This window comes from Mustela nigripes, chromosome 15 (genome assembly GCF_022355385.1).
Source record: "Mustela nigripes isolate SB6536 chromosome 15, MUSNIG.SB6536, whole genome shotgun sequence".
In the NCBI taxonomy this organism is placed as follows: Eukaryota; Metazoa; Chordata; class Mammalia; order Carnivora; family Mustelidae; genus Mustela; species Mustela nigripes.
Window position 1 is genome coordinate 30,301,373 of NC_081571.1, and position 15,754 is coordinate 30,317,126.

Here is a 15,754-nt window from a genome sequence, read left to right on the forward strand (position 1 = left end):
CATAAATATACAGGCCATGGGTATCCCTTTAACAAAAAAACACACCAAATGCAAACAGAGGCATCATCTCCCTTTTCTATTCAGGCGACAGATCAGAAGGAGCGCTCAGAATGAAAGAGCACAACACCCTCAACCAGGAATACTGATTTTGGAACAAGTAGTTTTTTACTACCCTGCACATTGTGCATTATCAGCTTATGGGCTACACCTAGACATGACAAAAACTAGTCCTTTCATTCTGTGACCTCTTGGAGGGATTTTACAAAAATCTGGCCACCTTCTCTGCTTTTTAAGGAACCAGCACAGAAATGCCTATGCGCGTGAGAGGAACGAGGCACTGCCTTTGCCGTGAGAGGATCACAGATTGGGATGTCAACTGGGTGAAGTAATTTGCAAGCTTTGCCATTTCAAAAATATATATTTATATAGATGAGTATAATTTGAAGAATTTAGGAGCTGCACCTTCTCCAAGTACTTTGTGATCCCTTGAGAGAACAGATTGGAAAATTTAATAGATGGCAGTTACAGTAGAATGAACTAGCTGGGGATACATCTCAGGCAACCAGTCAGGTAATATCAAGCTTGACAATTTCAACCCAAGCACAGAGTTTGGAATATAAACAGCATTTAATTGCTTAGGAAATTGGCTGCCTCAGAGAGGAAATCCACTCCATGCTCCTTATATAACGCTGCAAAGCCAGACTGGAGGGGCAAGGAAACTGCTTCCTGAAGATGATTTCATTGATGTGGGAATTTAAAAAAAAAAAAAAAAAATGCAGTCAAAACCCAAGGTAAAGAAGCCTGAGTAAAAAAGAAGATGGAAATATGATCTGAAAATACCTAATTGGATTTGATTTTTTTTTTCCTCCCCTGAGAAATCATTCTATCTTAGGTTTATTACAAACGTTTCCCCCCATTTTACATTGTACTTGTTTATTCTTGGAGTTTTCTTTTTGAAAATCAGCTCTATCTAGCAAAATCTGTATAAGCCAACTCTTTTTTTTTTTTCTTTAAGATTTTATTTATTTATTTGACAGAGAGAGTTCACAAGTAGGCAGAGAGGCAGGCTGAGAGAGAGAGAGGGGGAAGCAGGCTCTCCGCTGAACAGAGAGCCCCATGCGGGGCTTGATCCCAGGACGCTGAGATCATGACCTGAGCTGAAGGCAGAGGCTTAACCCACTGAGCCACTCAAGCCCCCAAGCCAACTCTTTATTATGACCCACAAGGCCCTCTACATCCTGCCCAGTTGTTAAAACTGTGTGCATAGTAAATACTGAGATCCTTCTTCCCTCCCTCCCTCAGTGATTTGGAGCTTTGAGCTATGTTACATTTGTGGCCACTGGTGCCGCCAGGCATGGTCAGAAGTACAGGGGGGAGTGATGCTCGCCACCAGTATTGCCCAAATATTTGTGGAGCTCTTTACCGTATAGCTGGAACTGTGCTAATAAGCACTGCATGGGAAGACAATGGCGTGCGGGCCCCCACCTCACAGAGTTTAGGCTTCTGACGTGGTAAAGCCAGTTACAAAGCACTGAGATGGGGCATCTGGGTGGCTCAGTGGGTTAAGCCTCTGCCTTCGGCTCAGGTCCTGATCCCAGGGTCCTGGGATTGAGCCCCACATCAGGCTTTCTGCTCAGCAGGGAGCCTGCTTCCCCCTCTCTGTCTGCCTGCCTCTCTGCCTACTTGTGATCTCTGTCAAATAAATAAATAAAATCTTAAAAAAAAAAAAATGCACCAGGACTTGCTGATATCGTGTGTGAGAAGTGCAGTGGGAGCTCCCAGGAGTGACCCAGAACCCAGCTGGACAGGGTGCAAGGGTGGATCTTCTAAGACCAGCTCATCCCAGATCCAGTTGCCACTGGGCCTTCTTGAAGGCAGAGAAGAAGTCAAGTTGTAATTGTGTAGAGTCTAAGGGAGCGTCTGTTACATTGATACAAATTCTAAAAAGAAATGTAGCGGGCACCCTGCTGATTAAATAGACATTGTTCTGAGACAATTCAACTTAATGAAGACTGATTGGGAAGTAACTGCTCACAGACCCAAACTTTATAGCATGGCTTTGAGAAAGTGAGAAGGAGCTCAATAACACCATAATTACACTTTATTGGAAACAGTAGCACCAGGCAGATGAGATAATGAATTTCAGTGTGTCTAACACAGACCATCCACCCCTGGAGGAACCCTGTGTTTGGACTGTGGAAGGAAGAGATTGATTAGACGGTGAGAAAGATTATATCCTAATTCACTGGAGATTTCTCCTGGCAAGAGCATTTAAAAGTTTTTGTGTACTTTTTCCCCCTTTGGAAAGCTTCACATAGTCTTTCATTATGTGATGAAATGAAGAGTTTCTCTGTGCATCAGGTGAAGTTTTGACAAAGCTTTGAAGCAGTGCCCTTGGGGTCCCCCTGGTGTGTCATCATGAATTCAGCTCTCCTGGGATCAGTATTCATAATTTCCGGAGGGCTAGACTCTGATTTGCATACAGAATGGCCCCTGTCAGCCTGCCAGAGGGAGGAGGGGTGGCAGTGGTGTTGGCGTTTTGCTGAGACGGTTGTCAATATTTATGACTCCCAGAAAGTAAAAATCAATAATGCTGTAAGCCAAGTGGAAGTTCCATTAGCTAAAAGCCAGGCTTCCTTCTTAGGGCAAGGGAAATGAGAAGCACAGGAGCCTGTTTGAGAATCAGTTCCTTAGGCGTTATTGACCTTCACAGAGGCAAGATAGGCCACTGCATCTAGAAACATCTTGCTTAACCCAAAAGCTGGAATAACCAGTGCATTTTCGTATTGCCACCACCTGTAATTGTTTTCATTTTTACAGGTACTATGAGAGTTGGGGGAGATTGTGTGTGTGTGTTGGGGGCGGGGAGAAGGGTGCATTAACCACTTGCATCACCTTTCCTGCTACCTGTGATTTGGAGGATTGATAAGGTTATACCCCTTTTAATAGTGCATTGAGCAGCCAAAAAATGGAGACTTGTTTAGGGATGTCCAATGTTGAGGGACACATGTTGAAATTTTAGGGATGTCGTAGTATTAATGTTTGGCCATCCTGGAATCCCCATTCTGCTTGGGTCAATATATGACTCTACATTGTAAGCTGTTTCCAGCTATCATAGAAGCCAGAAATCAGTGATAGCTAGATCAACACACCATTCCTGTGGTTCACTGTGTGTGTGTGTGTGTGTGTGTGTGTATCCCCATTTTTATTTATTTATTTATTTATTGGGAAAAATGTAGAACATCTTCCTTTTATCTCATTCTCAGGACATTTTTTTCAAACATTAATCTCCTCTCCTGTTATTCCTTTATAGACCCAGCCATAAATAAGGGTCTTACATCTCACCTAAGTTTTCATAGTCAGTGTTCACGGCCTGGCTCTCATCCCACCTATTGTTCTGAAAATCAAGGCCAGATCTCCCTCCATCCACAAAGGGGGAGAAAAAAACTGCTTACCAGTCTGAGTCCTTTTCCCCTTTATTATCTATTCATCAGTTTGACTGAAGTTCACCCTGTGTCCACCTGCTGGGTCCTGGGCTCTATGTCATGGCCCCAAGGTTTCAGATCTGATTGCAGCACGGGCCTGGCCTTTGAGGAGTTTATAGTTCAAGGGTGGCTAAAGGATATTGTGGCTGTGGAACCATGACTTACGAATATGAACAGTGCCAGTGATTTTCTTTAACTCATTTAGACGTTAAAAACTGTTTCAAAAGAGAATTTGCTGTACAATGATTCATATTTTCTACTGAACAAAAATTCATCTCCGTTGTTAGGGAGAATTATTTGTGTTGTTATCAGCCCTCCACAATTTATGTCCTGTCCCTAAAGAGTAATAAGATAGCCTGGTCAAAAACAATGAAAGATTCACTCCCCCATCAAATCAGATAATTCTGGGGATGGGTGGGAGCAATGCAGAGGGTCCTCTAGGCCATGGCCAGCATTTCACTGAAAGGATCTGCAGTGGTCTCTATGCCCATTTGCAAGTCGTGGACAATTTTTTTTTCCACATTTTTTTTCCCCCTGGGATGGGGATGCCAGGTGCTAAAGCAGCTCTTCCTTAAATGCCGGTGGGGGAGGTTAGGGACAGGGATTCACGAAGCTCCTAAGGATCACATCACATCCTTTCAGTATTCTCCACTACCTCAGCTGCTACTTTCCATTTCAGGGTTTTGTTATCTTTTAACTTAGATGAGCTCCCAGCCAATTTCCCGGGTTTTCATTGACTGATTTCTTCCAGTGCTTCCAAAACTTTAATGTGCGTATGAATCACTTGGAGTAGGGTGCAGATTCTGAGTCAGGAAGCCTGAGTAAGAGTGAGTCTGCATTTTCAAAGAGCTCCCAAAATGAGGCTCAAGCTTAAAGTCTTTGAATAGCAAAGATTTATCCCATGTGCAATTTTTTAAATGCCTACTATGTGCCAGGTGCTCAAGAAATATGGAAGAGAGGGAAAGAGAGGGAGGGAGGTTGATAAAGTCTGAGGTAAACAGAAATGAAATGAGATGGGTACGGCTTTAGGTCATGACATTGAGGGATGATAGTCATCATAATATTGTTTATTCCTCACAAAACTGAAGTCGGTCATTATTTCCCCAGAACTGAAAATGTCTTCAAAAAGATTTTTGACTCCTATGACAAACTGGTTAGTTAGTGCCTTACTGCAGGAAGTTCTTCTCTGTGATTATCGGACATCATTCTTAACTTTCATTGCCAGTGGGAATGACCTCAGAGGCCTGAAGGGTAAAGGACCAGCTAGCCTAACTGCCAGGCAGACATTTATCTCCGAGAGTCCCTGTGAAAATACTCTTTAACACAAAATTGAAATGTTTATTCCCAACTGATGTTTCCCAACTTCTGACCACTGAATTTGTGGCTCTCTAGCTCTAACCACGGCAAGTCTATTAGAAATAGTGTAGCCAAATGTAGGTAAACTGCAAAGAGAAAAGCTCAGAATGACCAGGAGATTGAAATGTGTTTTGGAAGCTTTATTCTCATGTCAGCGCTTCAAAACTGGAGACCCATCCATAAACCAGCAATCACTATACAGAGTGACTGATGTTTTAGTAGCGGGATATTTAGGGAATTGCAGAAACATAGCAAATGGACACATAATTCATGCTGGAGTTCCAGAAAACCTGCCTTCATGAAAGGCACTGAAGCTGAATCTTGAGGGAACCAGAACAGGGGGACCAGAAACGAGAAGTTTCCTTGGATGAGTGCACAGATAGGCAAAGGCTGGGGTGGTGTGGCCATGGTTTTTAACAAAGGGGAGAACAGTAAGGGAATGGGGGGTGGATTGAAGAGGACAGTGCAAATCAAGAAAAGTCATGGGGAAAATCGTTCAGTAACCTGGGTGTGATGTCTTGAAGACCCTGATTAGAAAACACCGCACAATTTTTAATGAGCAAATCGTCCGTATTCAGTCCTTACTGCGCCGATCTTCCCAATTCTTGCTGTGGAAAAAGCACGTCTGCACATTCTAGTTTCTAAACTGCACCCGTGTTCAGAGTTATGCCTAAGTGTGTTCACAGAAAGTATTTGGAATTCTTCATAACTGCATCTTTGATGTGATTTTTATGAGCACTGTTAATTTCTTTTCACATGAATAGCTTTAATAATGCTGCAATCTAAGTCCTGTTTAAATTAGTTTATATTGTTTTCTGTTTTCTCAGTGATCTTGCCACTGAATACAAAATTGAATTTACAGTTGGATATTGAAAATGACCGCTCCCCTTACACTCCTGTAACCATTTAGAGTGAGTTGCTGGGTTAGTCTTAATTAATATAAAGTCCCTTCTTACACAGCAACAGATATTGCCCAAACTTAACCAAATGCGCCTTAACTAATGTCTTCACATTGAATATACATGTCAGTACATCAATTTTACGTTGGCCTAGCAGTTTTAGAGAGTTCAGAAATGAGGATGAAATCAGGAGTTTTCACCAGAAGTGTACACTTCTTTTAAGCTAATCGAATTCTGCCTACAATTACTCGTGTTACATATTTTTTTTAACACTTGTTAAAATATGAGCAAGTCTCTTGCTTCCTTATTTTATAAATTGTATATTTTCAGTTGCTTAATCCTAAAACTGCTGTTTCTCTTTCTGAAAACTATCAATTAACTGTGATCTGCTGGTGAACTTACGCACTCCGTCTAGGAGCGAGGAACAATAAAATTTGCTTTTCAGATCATTTCAGCAAACATATATTTTTAAAATTGAAGTGTGCTCTCCCTGACAGTAAATTAGTGTATTTATGAACTCAGTGACCACAGGCTAGAGAAGGAAAAACAACCAGTAACAGGAGGGAAAAATAGAACAGCATTGTTCTCTCTCCTAGTTAGCTCCCCAACAAAATCATGGAGGGTTTCTTTTGCTCTGTGTTATGCAGAGATGAAAGTCCCAGCTAAGGGGAAAAATGGTACATGAAGTCGGTGTTTTCTTTTTTGTTGTTATTTTTTAAGAGGGGGGAAAAAAAGATTTCTTATAAGCATTAGGTTTATTCGTGCTGTCTTTTGGGAGGTCCATTCTCCTAACATATATTGGCAGGGAGAGAGGTAGAGAGTGCACGCGGGAGGCAAAATTTATTCTGACTGTAACGGTCACAGTGGGCCTCTCACAAACATAATGCTAAATTATGGGCCTCTCCATGGGCTGAACGTAATGTTAAGTTGTATGATGGATTTTATCTTACACAAGCCGCTCCGGTCCATGAAATGAGATAAGAAACCACTGTAGCTGGAGTTCACAGAGGGTTGAGCTCAGACTGAAATTCCAGAGTTAACAGAATTGGATGAGCCTGCCGTGAGACTGCACGTGTATGTTCTGCGCCTGTGTGTTGAGATTTTCAAGGAAAGGTGTCTTTGTGGGGTGCCCCGTGGGTGTTCCCAGGGTCTGCTGTCTCCTCCTGTGAAGGTGTGAGGGTGGAGGGGGCAGGTTTGCACTGAAAAAAGGCTTTGATCCCCAACCCTAGACTACCCCTGCCACAGTGGGAGAGGGCCTGGGTGGATGCTGATCAGTAGAATGTGTTCGATGTGTACTTCCACCGTGGAGAAAGCAGAGCACATCCCACACACGGGGTCAGGCTGGTCGGTCCTGCCTTCCTTCAGCACACATACTTCTGCGCAGGCAACAGCCACTATAAGGAAGGGGTGCCCCTTCTGGGAGGGGGCCTCTAGCAGGAAAAGTACTAAAGGTATTTCTGTAATGTGCTATGAAATTCACAGAGAGCCCCAAGAAGGAAGGTTTTGTGTGATGTGTAACATACCAACAACAGTGGTTGATTAAAAACATGTGGTGTGTTAGATAAAACAAAACTCCTCTACCAAGTATGAATCACACTCTGTCCAGTCATCTGGGTGTGTGTGTGTGTGTGTATGTGTGTGTAAATAATATATAATAAATAAAAATAGATAATAATATAGAAAATATATGCAAACACAAAGATACACAGTTTTTCTGATGTTCCTTGAGTGGAGGGATCATAATAAGCACTCAGTATCTATCAGATAAAAATAAGTAAGAATCTGAATCTTCCATTTTAATTTTGCTTCTGATTTTTAGAATTCAGAGCTTATATAGTTTTCTTGAGAAATGTAAGGTATTCTTCTCAAGCCACATTTTCCAAGGGTAGAAAAATGTAAGTGGAAGACTTCTCCCCTCAGATTTGCCTGGGAAGTATGCAGGAAGCCTTCAGCAGTAGGATTGATTAAATGTTGTGATAATTGACATATAACTTCCAGTTCTAATTAACTTAATTACCTTCAAACTTGCTTTTTTTCCCCCCTACTTCTAAGCCATATAACAGGTCTGTTCCAGTAACAATTCCCAAACAGGCAAGTTTGTTTTCTTTCAAATAAACTTTATCATTTATTTACAGGTGGAACCTCATTCCCCACTCCCCCCACCCCCAAATCCCCATACATACCTCAAACCAAGTTTCAAATGCATTCCAATAGGTTTCCAAATTGCTTTGGGAGAAAACACTGACCACCCAGATAACAAGTCCTCTTTTGCTGAAAACAAGGAAATATTCTGTTTTTCAGCCTAATTAAATATGTTGTATTAAACCTAAGATGAAATTAGTTTTGAACTGTAGTATAAAAAGAACTGACTAATTCTTACTAAAGCCTTGGGAACAATATCATCCGTTACATCCAGTTTTAAAATAGTTAACTCTGTCATCCATATTTAGACATCCATTTTTAGAATCTGCTGATTCTAAGCCAGAAAAGTAGTATCGTTGTATAATATATCTGATGAAAGAATAAAGTGGATACCAGATAGGTTAATGACAGTTTTTCCAGCCAGTCTTAAAAGAGAGAAATCCGGGTTTGGCATACTGTGTTACCAAGAATGCCCAGAACAGACCTCAAACTGAATTTTCTGGTTTCATAGATGAGAGAGTGAACCACTATTTGTTTCTTGGATGGCTCTATGGGACCATGGAGTTAGAGGTGGAAGGGGAAGCCAAGGGATGCTAGAGCACTTCATCTTAGGAGAAATAATTTGTGAAGTTCGGGAAATGCATTCATTAAGATGGTCCCTGTTAGGTCTTTTGAGAAGAGCCTAAAGTCAAGTCCATTTTCTTGCCTTGGCATGATTTGTACTTGGTGGTCTTCCATTTCCAGATGATAGCAAGTTTTCAGAGGCTATCACAGTGCTCCTTTCCTGGATTGAACGTGGGGAGGTGAATCGGCGTTCTGCAAACCAGTTCTATTCCATGGTGCAGTCAGCCAATAGCCACGTCCGCCGGCTGATGAATGAAAAGGCCACCCATGAACAGGAGATGGAAGAGGCCAAGGAGAATTTTAAAAACGCCTTAACCGGAATCCTCACCCAATGTAAGTAAAATTTTGGGGGCCATTTGTTTTCGTTGTGATTTTGCCTTTTCTTTTGCATTCCTTTAATTTTGGTTTTCATTTTGGGGGTAAGTAGTTCAATAATTTCCCATTTTACTCCATACGGAATGGCAAACCTCATAACCTATTTCATATTCTGTGGCAACTTGGCGGAACACGGACCCTGCCCTGAGAGCTTACTTCTCAAGGTGAGCAATGTTTCTGTAGCTTTTCCTCAGAACACCAAACCTGGCCCCTGGGGCAGGGCAGCCAGAAGCTTCTGTGCGACTGTGGACCCACCTCAGGTCACACCGCACCTGCGGTGCAGCCACCCTTTACCTGTGGGCTGGCCCCACATGCAGGACGTGACCTGCATGGCCTCCTAGTGCCGTCACTAGGAAGCAGACCCTGAGTACATTGTCCTTGAGCTCTGTTTAGGATGAAAGCACCATCAGAAAAACTCCTCCTCAGGATCCCTTATTTGAGGTGAGCTTTGGCTGTCAATGTGTGCAACTCAGGAGTTGAGATTTTTCTACAGTCTAATTTTTTTGTCCTTTCTTCGTCTGGAAAGCAAATTGCCTTAACTGCTTAATGCTGGCGATTTTTCATGTCCAGACCTTAAATTGATGTAGGGGTATAAATGGGCTTTCTCATAGAACAATAGTCAGGGTAATTACCCAGGGCTCTATTCGAAAAAAGGGCGTATAATTTTTTTTCTGGGCACTCTGTCTATGTCTGTAGTTAGCATCACAGCAGCATCATGCATTATGGTTGCTGATGTTCCCGCGGTTGGTTAAAGCCATCGAATGACACTGTAACAATGCCCGCTCCATTCGGTACCATGTGGGACGGTGACATATGCAATTTACATATTCATTCCGTGAATGAGGAATTTTTTCAGTGATACAGTGTGCCAAAACGTCGATCGCCTCTTTCATCAGTGTAAACCCAAGGGATGACATATCTATCTGTTAGGACGGGAAGAGAGAGGGACATGAAAAACTAGGCTCTCAGGTATCTTATATGACTTTGTTGTCAGAAGAACATTTTTTCATAGCAACATAAAATATATAAGAAACGTGCACAGGTGAATACTGGTAAGTGACCAGATATCCAGTAGGAGACTAACCTGGGACACCTGTCTTTATAGAAAAGGAAAAGGAAAAACAGAAGTGCTGCTGTCTCATCAGACCATTATCAGACCACTTTCCCTCGATGACCTATCGTGAGGGACGGCCTTTCCTTGGACTACATACGCCCAGCAGCTCTGAGGTTAGGATTACTAGGGATAGGATAAAGGACACTAATATTGATTTCCTCTTTAAAACGAGGGAAGCATGGAAGGGATGAGTGGGTGGAGGGGAAGTAAGGCTGGTTGGTAATGGAGAAAAGGAAGAGAGGGAAAGGCCACTCAACTCTAATGATACCGTCCCTCCAAAGCGATGGCAAGCCAGGTGCCTGAACATGGGAATATTATTGGATACCTCTTGTTCGCTAGCATCAATTTTAAATCCGTTTTCACTCCCGTGACTTTACAGTCATACCCGGCAGGGAACATCCAACCCTTGTCCTGACCATGAAGGTAGGAAGGCAGCCGTGCATTAAAATAGAGGAACAATTCCGTGTCCTTCGGTCTTATCCATTAAAAGAAGCCCCTGTTAAAAAGAGGCCCAGCTCCTGTGACTGAAGAAATTCAATGCGCTTAACATGATGCAGGACTGAGTTGGTCTTGTTTGAAGAGAGAGATAGAGGAAGAAGCCTGGCTTGTGGCAGGGTCCAGACGTCAGCATTGGATTACTGATAAAGGCTGAACTGGAAAGGGAAGTTCAAGTCCCTTTAACAGGCTTTCTACTTTTCTACTGTGAGGCCTCCAGGGGGCGCATCTGGCCACAGGCAGCCCAGAAGCCCTGGGCCCCACTGCACAGTGAGGAGGAGCAGAGGGAAATGGGGGATGGGGTGGGTGGGTGGGGTGGTATGGGCAGGCTGACCTGCCCCTGCTCTGGGAGGGAGAAAGTAAAGGGCTAGAGCAGGACCAGGAATTCCGGAGGGAAATTCACCTCACGGAAACCTAAGAGTGGAGACTCCTGTCCTAGATGCCTCTTCAGCACTTCCCACTATGAAATATAAAAAATGGAATTCTTGCTTTTAATCTTTAAACCCATTCTGTTTTAGATTTTTCCTTTACATTTTAGGGAATTCTCAGACCCAAATCCTACAAGTAATTTTTACCCTCATCATCTCCTTCTACCAAGCCCGTATTCAGGCCATCAGGAAACCCCACTGTGTCAGCATTCAAAAACTATGGCTTTTCTTCATTGTAACTACCAGCATTCAAGGGCAGGCTGTCTGCAGTGTGGCAGCGGCCTGGCGCCTCAGTTAGACCTGGTGTCCACCTGTGAGTAACAAAAAACCCCGCCTAACTTTGCCTGAAACAAGGGAGGTTTTTCCCTTTTCAGACCTGGTAAAATCTGGATTTAGGTGTTTGTTGGCATGGGTTCAGGGCTGTCACCCTGAGGTGTCTGTGAGGCTATTAACTTTTCCTAGGTGATGGTCCAAAATCACCGCTTTTACTCAGGCCATCACTTCTTTTTTTACAAGCTCAAGTCGCATCCAAGGGAAAAAGCAGAGGACCGGGTTGTGCCTTTAGAGCAAGAAAGCAAAACTTGCCCAAAGATCCCCAACAGACTTTCATTTCTGTCTCATTGTGCAGAATTATTACATGTGTCCATGCCTAGCTATAAGGAAAGTAGGAAATATCCTTTCTTGAGTGGGCGTGTTGCTCCCCAGAATAAAACTGGAGATCTCATAGGAAGGAAGGAAGGGAGGCTGGCTGCCTGGAGGCATTTTGCAGTTTCTGCCACATATAGTCCCTCCTTTTCCACTTTTATTCCTGTTCAATCTATTTTTCACACATCGTCTAATATAATTCACATCATATCTTCCCCACTTAAATCCCTTGAGTAGGTTCCCATTGCACTTATAGTAATATTCACTCTCCCCAGACTAAAAGCTCTCCATTCCTTCCATTTCAACGTCCGTTTTCCCTTGGCTTACCGTGCCTCATCCCCACGGGCCTCCCTGCCCTGGAGCCTGTCAGAACCGCCTCCCACCTGCAAGCCTCTGCACCTCTGTCCTGCCTGTTGGTTACTGCCCCCCTCCCTGCATGTGTGAATCCCTCCCATCCTTTAGGTCTTGGCCCAAAGCCCACCCTTCAGAGAGACCTTTCCGCTTCACCCTTCCCCAGGAGGTTCATCAAGTTCGAGGTCCTTTGGAGTACTTACTGAAGTGTGCAATGATGTCGTGATTTGTCTGCTTGTGATTATCAGTCTTGCACGCATACCAGGTGTCTGGAACACAGACTCAGGATGATGAGTGAGCAAGCACATGAGTAAATGGGAAGGATGGCAGGAAGGAAACTGGAGACAGTTCAGAAGTTCCCAGGGCCCTCCAAGAGTGGTTAGGTGCAGGTGGCACAGTCTGGGGTCCTGGGCCTTCAGCTTTGCTTGAATGGCTAAGCACGTCCGAAAGCTCACTAGCTGTGCCTTGGTTGGCAGCTGCTGCACTCTCCCAGACCCCTGGTAGCAGGTTAGGGGGCGTTAGGGGAGTCAGCATGGAGGAGTCAACAGAGAAACTCATGTTGGCATTCCTCAGTTGCAGTTACATTTCCCATCTACCTATTGCTGCGGGAGAGACCCCCCTTAGCCCTGTACTTGGCTTCTGGGGAAGTGTTTCAGCAGTCAGCAGAGACGGTGAAAAGTCCCAGCTGACATTGATAGCCCACAGTGCCGTGGGGCCCACCCCAGCCACAGAGGGCCTGAGGGGCCTTTATGTGCCTTGATAGTTAAGGCCTTCGGGACAACTTCCAAGATCTTAAAGACCTTAAACATGAGCATTGACCTGGAATGAAGCCTTTGAGGGAGAACAGGAAGATGGCCTGCCTTACTGAGCAAGCTCAGAATTTTCCATTCCTTCTTATGTGCTGTCACAAAGATGACCACTCCCCAGGTGCACAGGGAACCCAAGCCTACCATCCGTCATGACAGATGTCACCTGGCTGAGCTGTGAGGTGTGTGCACATTTCATTGCTCTTTGAATTTTAAATACATCTCCTTTCACGTCTGGTGCAGTTGCATCTGTTTGTCTCGACCATGTTTTCTACTTATCCCAGAACCCTTTAGCGTAGTGGGGGGGAGTTTGGCATCAGCATGTGATGCTGCTTCCAACATAATGACCGCCAGAGTCCACAGCGATTGGCACACTTGCTGCATTTTCTAAGAGCAGAACCAGCCACACCCCCATTTGTCTGCATTTATGCTTCTGGAAAACACCACAGGAGTCACATTTCGGCTCTCTCATTTAGAATTAGATCATGACTGTTAAGCACAAAGGTTCAGGAATGGCATCTCAGTTTTCTTTCTCCAGAGGGGCTGGAAATCGGGTTGTTTGGCAGTAACCCTGAGCCCACCCTCCCACACAGAAGATCTCCACAGCGCCCCCGCCATTCACCCTAGCGCCCCATGGTGGGCTCTCCGTTGGAAAGCCATGACGTTCTGACTTTCCACAAAGTGTTCTAAGGCAATTTGAAAGCAAGTATATTGATGAGCTAGCTTATTACAGCAGATGGGGCTGGCCTGGTGTCCTGAAGGGAAGGCTCATTTAACAACTTCAAGAGAAGTTCAGGCACATTTTTGCAAAACGCTAAGCATGGTAAAAGTTTGGGTCCCTCGATAGATTTTACTGGAAATAGAAGGGAAATTTCACTAAGTATTAGTCCATTAAACTGGATTAGATGCACCCATCCTTGCTTTGCTTGTCATATTTGTCCTTGCTTTCATATTTGAGCAGATAGCATTTGCTCAAAGGGGGAAAAAAATCAAGAGCCATGAATAATAACTTAAAGAAAAAGTTGTGATTTATTTCAAGGCTTGCATCAAGGTCCAGTAGTTACCTTCGAGCAGCCTTGTTGGTGTTCAGTCCTGCAAACATTTGTTTAAGTTCTAGGCTTCCTCGTATCTCTGGTCTTCACCCCAGGACCAGCTATTAAACAGAATCAAGCAGGCGTGGTTTCCATCTGAGCCTTGGCTTTAAGCATCAAGGGGCGGCACCTGATGCATCTAAGAGTTTGGGGAGTTCAGCATCCATTCGCTTCTTTTTGGGATCATTTTTTACTTCAGACCATGTTCGTGCAGTTCTGAGAGGTATCAGTGGTGGACGCCATGTATCGTGGCATGGAAGCTGGGGCTCTCTCCTCTTTTCCGGCCAGCTGGGTGGATCTCATCTGCTAGATATAGAAGGAAGAGAAAAAAAAATATCACCTCAGGTGAATCATCTCACTCTTATGTCATCTTATCCTTAGGTCATCCTTGCCTCCTGTTTGTTTCATTTCTTAACCTGTCCATTGGGCTGAAAACTTCCCCATTTTTTCCCCACTGAGAGATTTTGGGGTTCTGATCTTCTTTGCTTTTTAAAAATGTATGCTCCGTAGGCACTCACTCCCTGTAGGCCTGCCCACTTTCAGTTTTTCAGTTACAGCAAAGCTTGTCATTTCAAAGCTCAGAGAGGAGCTGTTTATAAAGTTCAGGAAGCATGTACCACAGCATTCAATTATTAATATGCATGCCAAGATGATCAATTGTGCATGCCTTGTTACAACACGCACTCATCTAATGAAAATTTAAACACTCCGTGATATCCCCACTTTGGTACTTCCCCAGTACACTTCCCAGTAAGAGAGAAGAGAAGTAAGGGAGGAACGTGGGGGAAAGGCAATTGGGAAAGCAGACGGCAGTGAAGGGTTGATTAATATTAATTTAAGAATATGTGCCATAAATACAATGAGCAAGACTGGAAAGTAGAAACTGTAGAATGTCAGAGTGAGAGGGGAGTTCAGAGACCCATTTTCTCACACCCTGCCATTTTAGAGAGGAGCGAACAGAGGTTCTAGAGAGGACAAGACACATCTTGGTCATTTAGCAGTCTGTGGGCAGATCAGAACACAAGACTCTTGGTCCACTGTGCAGTTAGCTGTCTACCACTGTGCTTGGGTGTGTTTTTATGAACAGCAAAAATGAGCAGAGGAGGACATTATAGCTATAAATTTATAGCGTACAGGTGGAGTTGAAGAAATGTTCGGTGATACTCCGCGCCGGTTTCACAAGGACTATAAATGCTACTGCCTGGTTAGGAAATGAAGCCTTTGCCTCTAGCGGTCCCCTCGCTCCCCCTCCACGCTGGTGCCAATGCTCCATCCCTTGCCTCCAGTATTTCCCTCGAGCCCAGGCAGGAGCCTCTATCATGCATGCTCCTGATATAGCTAATCGCCCCAGCCCCCTCCAGTACCCTCTACAGCACTTATTACCAAGCTCCCTATCCCCTTGAGCATTTAATTCTTTCCAATTATCTTACGCACATTGAGTTGTGGGGTTTGTGTTTTTCTTTCTAGCAAGACTTTAGATGACACAGAGGCCATTTACTGGTGCCCTTTCCCACCTCCCTGAGCTATGCCCCAGTCTGTATAATTCCCAGCTTTGTATCAGAGACCTCAGTACAACTACTGGCTGTTGGTCAAAGATTATAGATGGAAATGAAGGTGGTATCGGAAATCAGGCTGGACCCTAAAAACTGCAAGACATGTTCTATATGCTGGGCTGTTTGAATAAACCGTGAGCTCAGCTGACTTCGCTCCAACATGCCATCTTCCTTCAAGTAGAACACACAGTATATTCTTCAGCTGAGCAACATGCAGTAGTGCTGTCCCAGCCCTGTTATTAATACTGTGAGCTGGAGATCGGAGAACTGAGGACTACCATGCGCATTTGCTTTGTGTGTTTATGATAGGAATCAACGCCACCCTCATCTTAGATCTTGAAAATAGACAGGAGAGGCTGTTGACCAGGCCTGAAGAGATGCTGGTTCTAA

General features: G+C 44.0%; 1 protein-coding gene across 6 annotated transcripts in view; it reads left to right on the forward strand.

Annotated features, from left to right (window-relative positions):
• ENOX1 (ecto-NOX disulfide-thiol exchanger 1) overlaps window positions 1-15,754 on the forward strand; it is a 561,141-nt gene that overhangs the window by 402,552 nt on the left and 142,835 nt on the right. For all 6 annotated transcript variants that reach the window (XM_059377619.1, XM_059377624.1, XM_059377621.1 and 3 more), the window contains one exon: window positions 8,627-8,839. In XM_059377619.1, coding sequence (XP_059233602.1) covers window positions 8,627-8,839 — 213 coding nt within the window. The remainder of the gene's footprint in view (window positions 1-8,626; window positions 8,840-15,754) is intronic.